Genomic DNA, 9747 nt, shown 5'->3' on the forward strand with positions numbered 1-9747 from the left:
AACTATTAAAATGTAACGTAACCATGTAAACAACCGAAGTCTTAATTATTAAAATGTAAAATAACGCTTTATTAAAATGGAACATAACCATGTAAGCAATAGAAGTCTTCACGCGTATGGAAAAATCTTATCAATAATTTCTTTTCTTCATATTTTAAATTTTATTTAAAAATAATTATATTACATCAATAATTTCTTTTCTTCATATTTTAAATTTTATTTAAAAATAATTATATTACATTTTTCCATACGCGTGAAGACTTCTATTGCTTACATGGTTATGTTCCATTTTAATAAAGCGTTATATTTAAAGAATTTCCATTCTTTCACATTTTGCGTCGGGCAATGTATTAAATCTATTACCAGAATTACTTATCTGAAGAGTAAACCTGTTTTCAAATCCCTACCTGCATATCCCTTGCCGTCTGGATACCCTTCAGGCGGGCTGTACCCATACAACGTTGGCTCGATGATGGAGAGGCATTTGAAAATTGTGGGCCGTTCGTCATCCTCTTAGTTGCAAGCCGGTCACCATCATAAAATCACGAGCCCTATAAAAGGCCTATACTGATCCCGCAAACAACTCGACCTCCATCATTAGGATCGATCCATATGCAAGCAAAATGGCTACCTTTTGGAGAATGAAGAGCAAAAATGACCACGGCGTCGACTTCTGGAACGCCCCGGAGCGTTCAGGATGGTTGATGAAGCAGGGCGAGTACATCAAAACATGGAGGCGCAGATGGTTTGTTCTAAAGCAGGGAAAGCTCTTCTGGTTCAAGGAAAATTACATCACAAGGGATTCTAATCCCCGTGGTGTTGTTCCGGTGAGCACCTGCCTGACTGTCAAGGGAGCCGAAGACGTCCTCAACAAGCCATTCGCCTTCGAGCTCTCGACGAGCAGAGAGACTATGTACTTCATCGCAGACAGCGATAAGGAGAAGGAGGAGTGGATCAATTCCATCGGTCGCTCCATCGTACAGCATTCCAGGTCAGTTACAGACAAGGAGATCGTTGATTATGATAGCCAGCGTGGGGATAAATGAATACCCAATTCGAATCGGATCGATTCGCTGTAAATTGGTTGCAATTAGGGTTTCTAGGGTTTTCTTTTGGGTTTTGTGATGGAACACCTTAAATCGATTGTCCATTGCATTTTTAGGATGAATTTTAATAAATTTGTATGAGATCTCTAGCTGGGCTTTTATGGATTCTGCAGCAGAGGCTTGTAGATGTACACAGCCTTTGACCTGTATAGTAAATAACAGCAAGAGTGGTTTAAATTTTGTAATTTCAATTTGGTGATGGAGGTTGAAAATGTTGCATATATATCAAATATCTTGTGTACTTTTGTTTTAGATTGATTATGCCTGTGTAGTTCCTTTGCAATTTCGAAGTTGTAGAAGCTTGACTGGATTTTGGTCTTGTCCGGGTGTTGAAGGGTACAAACTTATTCTTGGGACTGAAGGTTAGTGATCTTTTGGGTTTTGATTGAGTTCTCAAATTTGAATTGTCTCCAAGATAAAGCTTTAGCAAGAGATCTGATGAGGTTAATAGAATTGGTCTTGTTTAATTTTCAAATTTTGCGAGCTGGCGTTTCTGGTTAATAGAGAATGGCAAATCCGTTTTTGCTATTGGCTTTAGCAAGAGTTCCGATGAGGTTAAAAGAATCAGTCTTGTTTAATTATTGAATTTACGAGCTGGCGTTTCTGGTAGAGAACGGTAACTCCTTTTTTGTTATTGGCTTTAGCAAGAGATCCGATGAGGTTAAGAATCGGTCTTGTTTAATTATTGAATTCGAGAACTGGCGTTTCTGGTTAGTAGAGGATGGCACCTCCGTTTTTGCTATTGGCTTTAGCAACAGAGCCAATGAGGTTAAAAGAATCGGTCTTGTTTAATTATTGAATTTGCGAGCTGGCGTTTCTGGTTAGTAGAGAACGGTAGCTCTGTATTTGCTATTGGCTTTAGCAAGAGATCTGAGAGGTTATAAGAATCGGTCCTGTTTAATTACGGAATTTGCGGGCTGGCATTTCTAGTTAGTAGAGAATGGCAACTCCGTTTTTGCAATTGGCTTGAAATTTTCAGAGGAAAATGTATAGAACATTATATTTGGTGCACAATCAGAAACTCTCCCTGATTTGTGTCACATGTCTAACTTTTAGCTGCCATATCAGGCTGATTAGCTTTCCTTGTGCCAGAATTTTGTCTCTATCATGTGTTCCCGGGAAGCAAGACCATGGTGTTTTTACATTTTTGGCAATGCTTAATGTATCGAGGAGGTGACTGTTCTTATCAACACAGTCTCAGTTACTGACACATGAATTTGTGCGGGCTTATAATGTTCTGTGTATTAGCTTTGCATAGTCAGTAAAGCTCTGTCTTAGATCAAAAACTTTCAACCAGTATCCAATTCTGATGGTTCTAACTGTTGAACAGAACTGCACGAATTACATCATAATTTCCGTGAATTGCACTTTGGCTCTGAATATTCACTCTCCTGCCTGTAGGATATAACTGCTTTTCACGACTAGCAGAGATCAGGCATCCATTAGCGTTTCTCTCAACAACTCAGACCTGGAAGGAATCAAGTAATTACTTAATAGCATTTCACTTTAAACTGATTTGGAACTTTTGTAGTGCTGAGCTAGCTGATATGATCACCATTCACACAGCATTCCATCGGCAGTATTCCAATATTTGTAATGGTTGGTTTTCATGTTAAACTTTTAATTATGATTATGGTCTCATTCAACCAGGAGGCAAGTATCTGTTTGTGTTATTATAATGCCCTTTTTTGTTGTTGAATGCCTGAGGGTTGGCGCTGCATACTATACCTTCCTTAAGCTTAGAAGCTAGGTTGAGGGTGTCTATTCTGCCAAACTCGTGGGAACTTGCACCTGGCTACATCCTTTCATGATCCCATGGCATTTGGGTGGGGTAGATGCAACTGGATTAGAACCCTGGCTAACAGTTTGAAGCAATGTTGACCTTTCCAGTGATTCAATGCCTCATTGCTCATTGTTTTTTTCATTTGCTTCTTGATCTCCATGACATTTTTTTTGTGGAGGTATTGTGCCAACAATGTTAATTGGACATGTCAAGCTACTGTTACTTTAACCTTGCCGGCTATGTTACCAGAAAGTGCAGCTGAGGGCGTAGTTTTTTGTGAAAACCTGTTTGAAGATCAGAACCACATTCTATCTCTGTTTTCTGGATGGGAAACCTTTGTCTTGAGAATGGTCAGTGTTTCTGCTGGCCGTTTCTTGCTGGCTTCTGGCCTGTAAGAAATGGCTGACAGAAAGGCCCAGAAATAACAAAAAAACAGAAAAATACAGATTTGAAAAACAATACTGAAAAACTGAATTGCTTGCTTTGGGGAGGACTATATATTGAAAGTTATTTTACCTTTTAAGGTCAAAACCACCTCAAATATGCTATTGTTTCCTGCAAAACTGGGTTGTGAGAGCAAGGAGAGCATGCATTCAGAACTATTGGAACGTGGAGGACGTAAATTTTTGCACAGTTGGAACATCAGGCTCCCGGGAATTTTAGCTTGAGCATTTTGGACTGCATCAAAATCTGTAGTATATAAATTTTGGACTCCTTGCACAAAGGTGGCTTTGGACATGGAAGTTTTCTTTGTTGGGTTCTTTCCAGTTTTCATATTTGTGATTTGTATATTGTTTGCTTTATGCAATTGATTATTATGGCAAGTACCAATTATCAGTATCACAAAGGAAAGGTGAATCTGGTTTTTTTGTGAAGTAGATGGTCAGCGATTGGATTTAGGGATTCCCCAAAAGTCACTTAGGGTTAGATTAAAGGAGGAAAAGGTCATTACTTTTTTCATGAGCAGATTGAGAGAATGAGAGCAAGGGATTCTGGACAGTGAGGAGAATGATGCAGCAGCTTGGCACACATTCCGAGGCAGTGTTTCAGCAAGTCCGTACAGCGGAGTTAGCACATAGTGAAAGACAGGTTTTGGGCATGATTTTCTAGAAAGGCCGTACAATAGTTTTGGTTCAGATTTCAAGGAGGTTGTACAGCAAGTTAGCACAAAAATCGAGGAGTAGAAAATTTGAAGTTTGTTGGCACGTTTTTCAAGGGAGGCCGTACAACAAGTGGCTGTACCTTGGCACGCTTTTCTAGGCAGAAATCTGTACAGTTGTATTGTTGTTTTTTTTGCACAGAAATCGAGAAAATCTGTACAACAGCATTTATGGCAGCTTGCACGCTTTTCTAGGTAGTCCATACAGCATCATTTAAGGCTGAAATTTGGGCACAGAAATTGAGGAGGCCGTACAACATTTATTGTTGTTTTGTTTTGCTGTTTGCAAGTCTTTTCCAGTTGGCTGTGAGGCACGGAAAACGAGATAAGTTGTAAAAGTTTGCTTGCTGATTTTTTGCTGAATATTTCTACCATTGTAAAAAGCATTTTTCAGAAATAAGGAGCTTTCGAACTGGTTTTCCCCAAGAGTTGTAGGGGGTTTTTCCAGGGTCACCTTAACAAAAAGTCACTGTGTTTAAATGTGTTGAATGGCTGTTTGTATGTGCTGATATTTATTTCTGCATTTTCTAGCATTCTGTAATATTTCCAGAATTTGGGTTTTTAGTAAAATTTATTTTCAGTTGTTGAAGTATGGATATGGGAAAGGGCATTTAACTATTTTGGAGAAATAAGGTGAAATTGAAAACCGAGGTGGGAAATGAAATTTTTTTACATGGTATCAGAGCTTGAGTGCTGAAGTGCAGTTTGGGACAGCAAGGAGGAAAATTACAGCCTGCTGATTTTTCACTCAGAAAATTCCAACAAGCTGATTTTTCACAAACAACAGTTTTATCTTTACTACAACAGTGCTATTTTTTAGTTGTAGGACAACAGGATGTCATTGGGATTGAGGGTGGAGGATAGGTTGGATGGGCATACCAATTACAGCGTTTGGAAGGAGAGAATGCAGAGTATCTTTGAGGAGGCAGAAGTCTGGGACATTATGGTGCATACCACACAGAACGCTGTTGTTGTGCCTACTGATGCTATTCAGTTGGCTGCGTATAATAGAAAGAACAACAAGGGTAAGAGACCGATTCTAGATGGAGTCAAAGACCATTGCATTCCTCATGTGAGAGCAAAGAGAAATGCCCATGAGATGTGGACATCATTGTCCAATCTCTACTAGAGTACCAATGAGAACCGGAAAATGGTCCTGAAGGAGAAGTTGAAGACCATTAAGATGGGTAATGATAGTGCAGCTGGATATCTCACAAAGATTACTAATGTGAGAGATGAGTTGGCAACATTTGGATAGGTCATTCCACCCACTGAGTTGGTGCGGATTGCAGTGAATGGCCTTCCCCGTTCATGGATGAACTTTGTTGATGGGGTTTGTGCACGCGAGACCCTTCCCACATGGGAGAGGTTTTGGGATGATTGCATTCAGACAGAGATCAGGAAAGGTCAGCTTGGGGCAGCCAAACCAGTTGAGCAGGATGAGGATGTAGCACTGTTGGCAGGAGGCAAGAAAGGCAAAGGGAAAAAGCAGGCTTCCACAAGCAATGGTGGGGGCAAAGGCAAAGGTAAAGGTAAACAGGGTAACACACAGAAGGACTATTCCAAGGTGAAGTGTTGGAATTGTCAAAAGATGGGACATTATGCAGTTGTGTGTCCAGAGAAGAAGAAGAAGAAGGGGAAGAACCAGAGCATGGCAGCTTCAACAGAGGTTGAGGACTTTGCAGATCGTTTTGACCGGGAGTTTGGGTTCACTGCATGTGAGTCCTCTAGTGCAGGATCACTTGACACACAGGTTCAGAGGGAGCATGCTTTTCCCTTGATTAGCGGAGCATCTTCGGGTATCTGGTATGTGGACAGTGGGGCTTCACGTCACATGACAAGAGTCCATGAGTACTTCTCAGAGCTTTCAGAGAGTGGCACTGATATAGAGATAGTACTTGGTGATGACAGAGTTGTTAGAGCAGTCGGGGTGGGGACACTGACATTTCAGAGGGAGTCCAAACCTCCCTTGAAGGTGTCAAATGTTCTTTATGTGCCAGGGATGAGGAAGAACCTCATATCCGTCTCATTTTTGGAGGACAGAGGATATGAGGTACTATTCAGGGGAGGACAGGTGTTGATGTATCCCAGGGGCACTCCAGCTGATTCAACTAGAGTGATAGGTGTACGCCATGCAAAGGTGTACAAGTTTGCATTCCAGCCCCTTTTGGCATTGAGCAGTAGTATTGGCAGCAGAGCTAGCAGTTCTGAGCTGTGTGAGATTTGGCATCGCAGGATGGGGCATATGTATCATGGAACCTTGAGGACCTTGCGGGAGATCACTACAGGTGTGCCAGATTTCAGTACTGATCACTTTGATACTTGCAGAGGATGTGCGATGGGCAAGTTTACCAAATCCCCTTTTCCCAGCAGTGACAGTAGAGCGACTGAGATATTTGATTTGATTCATTCCGATGTGAGCGGTCGGATGTCTCATGTTTCCTTGAGTGGATATGAGTACTATGTTTTATTCATTGATGATCACTCTAGGAGGACCTGGGTTTATTTCTTGAAGACCAAGAGTGAGGTCTTCAAGCGGTTTCAGGAGTTTAGAGCTCTTGTGGAGACACAAACGGGTTGGAAGATCAAGTCCCTGAGGTCGGACAATGGGGGAGAGTACACCCTTGGAGAGTTTGTTGACTATTGTGCGGAGGCAGGCATTAGGAGGGAGTTCACTGTTCCTTACAACCCCTAGTGGAACGGGGTTGCGGAGAGGAAGAACAGATCCATTGGAGGGGCTGCCAAAGCCATGTTACATGATCAGGGTTTGCCATTGTTCTTGTGGGCAGAGGCCTGCAACAGAGCTGTTTATTTGCAGAACATGAGTCCGCATCGTGCCTTGGGGCACATGACTTCGGAGGAGGCTTTTTCTGGGAAGAAGCCTGATATTGGTCATCTTCGTATCTTTGGGTGCATTACATACTCCTACATACCCAAGGAGAAGAGGACCAAACTAGAGCCCACCGCAAAGAAGGGTATCTTTGTGGGCTACAGTGAGACCTCAAAGGCCTTTCGGATTTACATCCCTGCATAGAGGAAAGTTGTTATCAGGCGGGATGTGAAGTTCGAGGAGGACAGGGCCTTTAGGAGGTCACGGGAGTTAGAGTATCTGGATCAGCCAGACCCTCAGCAGCAGTTGAGTTAGTCACAGGGATCTAGTGGGCAGGGATCAGGAGGATCCAAAGGTACATCTATGAGGATGTCAGGTCCGTCAGTGAGCAGTGGCTCGCTGAGCCAGAGGGGTGGTGCTCCGGGTAGCATGCAGAGCAGTCCACAGAGCAGTTCACTAGGGAGGCCACTGATGGACAGTGCACACGGTACCTCAGCTTCTACAGGTTCAGGTGTAGGCAGGAGGACAACAGACAGACAGTCAGGAGTTCAGGTTCTTGATGATGATGAGGAGGAGGAGTTTCATTTTCCAATGAGAGAAGTGCGCTCAGGGAAGAGGAAGCCCAAGTGGCTTCAGGACACCTTGAGAGATGCCACATTTGTTGCTGAGTCTAAGAGGTCGGTCAGAGAGAGTAGACCACCTGAGAGGTTTTGTAGATATATGGCAATGGCTACCAGCATCCTTGACTCCGAGCCTTCTAGCTATGAGGAGGCAGCTAGCCAGCAGGTTTGGAGAGAGGCCATGCAGGAAGAGTATTATGTTTGGGAGGTGGTGCCGAGGCCTGAGGGCAAATTCGTGGTTACTTCTAGATGGCTTTACAAGGTAAAGCATGCTGCAGATGGCAGCATTGAGAAATTCAAAGCGAGGTTTGTGGCTAGAGGGTTCTCCCAGGTAGAGGGAGTTGATTATGAGGAGACCTTCGCTCCCGTGGCTCGATATACTTCGATTCGCTCCATTATATCGATAGCAGCAGAGATGGGTTGGAAGATCCACCAGATGGATGTGAAGATTGCATTTCTTAATGGCTTCATACAGGAGGAGGTGTACATTGAGCAGCCACAGGGCTTTGAGGTGCATGGGAAGGAGTCCCATGTGTGCAGACTGAAGAAGGCCCTTTATGGCCTGAAGCAAGCTCCCAGAGCTTGGTACTCCAGGATAGATACATACTTGCGGGGGATGGGTTTCACAAAGAGTGAGGCAGATCCGAACCTTTACTATATTGTGATAGGTGAGGAGCCTCTCATTCTGGTGCTGTATGAGGATGACTTGGTCATTACAGGTGCAGAGAGACTCATAGAGCACTGCAAGAGAGATCTTGCGGCGGAGTTTGAGATGAAGGACATCAGCTTGATGCATTACTTTTTGGGTTTGGAGGTGTGGCAGGAAGAGGGGCATTTCTTCCTGGGGCAGGGGAAGTATATTGTGGACATCCTTGGCAGATTCCACATGGAGGATAGTAAACCCATGTCGACACCGATGATCACCAATTGGAAGAAGCTTCATGCTTCGGATTCCGAGTTGGTGGATCCCACATTGTACAGGCAGTTGATTGGTTCCTTGATGTATTTGGTCAACACTAAACCAGATATCTGTTTTGCAGTCAACACGATGAGTCAGTTTATGTGTGAGCCTAGGAAGGTTCCCTGGGTGGCTGCAAAACACATTTTGCGGTACTTGCAGGGGACAATGGATTATGGTTTGGACTACAGGCAGGGGGATGGGGTGAGATTGGCAGGTTATACTGATTCTGATTGGGTAGGTTGTGCTTCTCTTTCGACAGTAGTGTCATGGTTCAGCCGGAAGTAGCAGTGAGTAGCATTGAGTTCAGCGGAAGCAAAGTATATGGCAGCCAGTCTAGCTAGTTGTGAGGCCATCTGGATTCGCAAGATGTTGTTTGGCTTATTTGGTCAATCGTTGAGAACCTTCAGTGATTTACTGTGATAATCAGAGTTGCATTAAACTCACGGAGAATCCAGTATTTCATGACAGGTCAAAGCATATCGGGATCAAATATCATTTCATCAGAGACTATGTTCAGAAGGGAGCTGTGAAGCTTGAGTATATTCCCACTGATGAGCAGGTTGCAGATATTCTTACCAAAGCCTTACCACGGGGCAAGCATGTCTACTTCAGAGACAAGATGGGTGTGGTGAGGAACACCTTCCTCGGTAAGAGGGAGTGTTGAAATTTGGTACTGGAGGACAGGTGGTTCCCTAAGGCTTTGATCTTTGGCTTAGGGAAAAGTGTCCAAAAGAATTTAATTTTTCTCCTAAAGTGACTTTATAATTTTTTATAAAGTCAAATCTAATTTAAAAGTGACTTTAAGTGATAAAGTTACTAAAGTTTAATTTTAAAGTGACTTTAATAAAGTCAATGTAAAATTAGAAAGGAAAAGTGACTTTGGAAATAAATGACTAAGTGGGTCTTTATTAAAGTGGGGTGAATTAAAAAAATAGAAAGTGGGATTTAAATGAGCATTTAATCTCAGCCCTAGATCTTAATCTATTTCAACCATTGGATTTAGGGATTCTCCAAAAGTCACTTAGGGTTAGATTAAAAGAGGAAAAGGAGGAAAAGGTCATTACTTTTTTCATGAGTAGATTGAGAGAAGGAGAGCAAGAGAGCAAGGGAGATTTTTGGACAGTGAGGAGAAGGAGGCAGCAGCTTGGCACACATTCCAAGGAAGCGTTTCAGCAAGTTCGTACAGTTGAGTTAGCACACAGTGAAAGGCAGGTTTTGGGCACGATTTTCTAGAAACGCTGTACAACAGTTTTGGTTCAAATTCCAAGGAGGCTGTACAGCAAGTTAG

The 9747-nt window shown here is 42.8% G+C and overlaps 1 protein-coding gene across 1 annotated transcript; it reads left to right on the forward strand.

The window, feature by feature from the left end:
• Positions 1–423: 423 nt before the first annotated feature.
• On the forward strand, positions 424–1358 carry LOC149260117 (pleckstrin homology domain-containing protein 1-like). Its single transcript, XM_089419756.1, has one exon. The coding sequence runs from the start codon at positions 624–626 to the stop codon at positions 1044–1046; it is 423 nt and encodes a 140-aa protein (XP_089275882.1). The 5' UTR covers positions 424–623; the 3' UTR covers positions 1047–1358.
• Positions 1359–9747: the final 8389 nt, after the last annotated feature.

Source organism: Pinus tabuliformis, chromosome 6 (genome assembly GCF_031772625.1).
Source record: "Pinus tabuliformis cultivar Carrire ecotype Pingquan chromosome 6, CPIR1, whole genome shotgun sequence".
Taxonomy (NCBI): Eukaryota; Viridiplantae; Streptophyta; class Pinopsida; order Pinales; family Pinaceae; genus Pinus; species Pinus tabuliformis.

Bases quoted from the DNA above. Each gene is read 5' to 3' on its own strand.
- LOC149260117 (XM_089419756.1), top strand. From the start codon at position 624: ATGGCTACCTTTTGGAGAATGAAGAGCAAAAATGACCACGGCGTCGAC.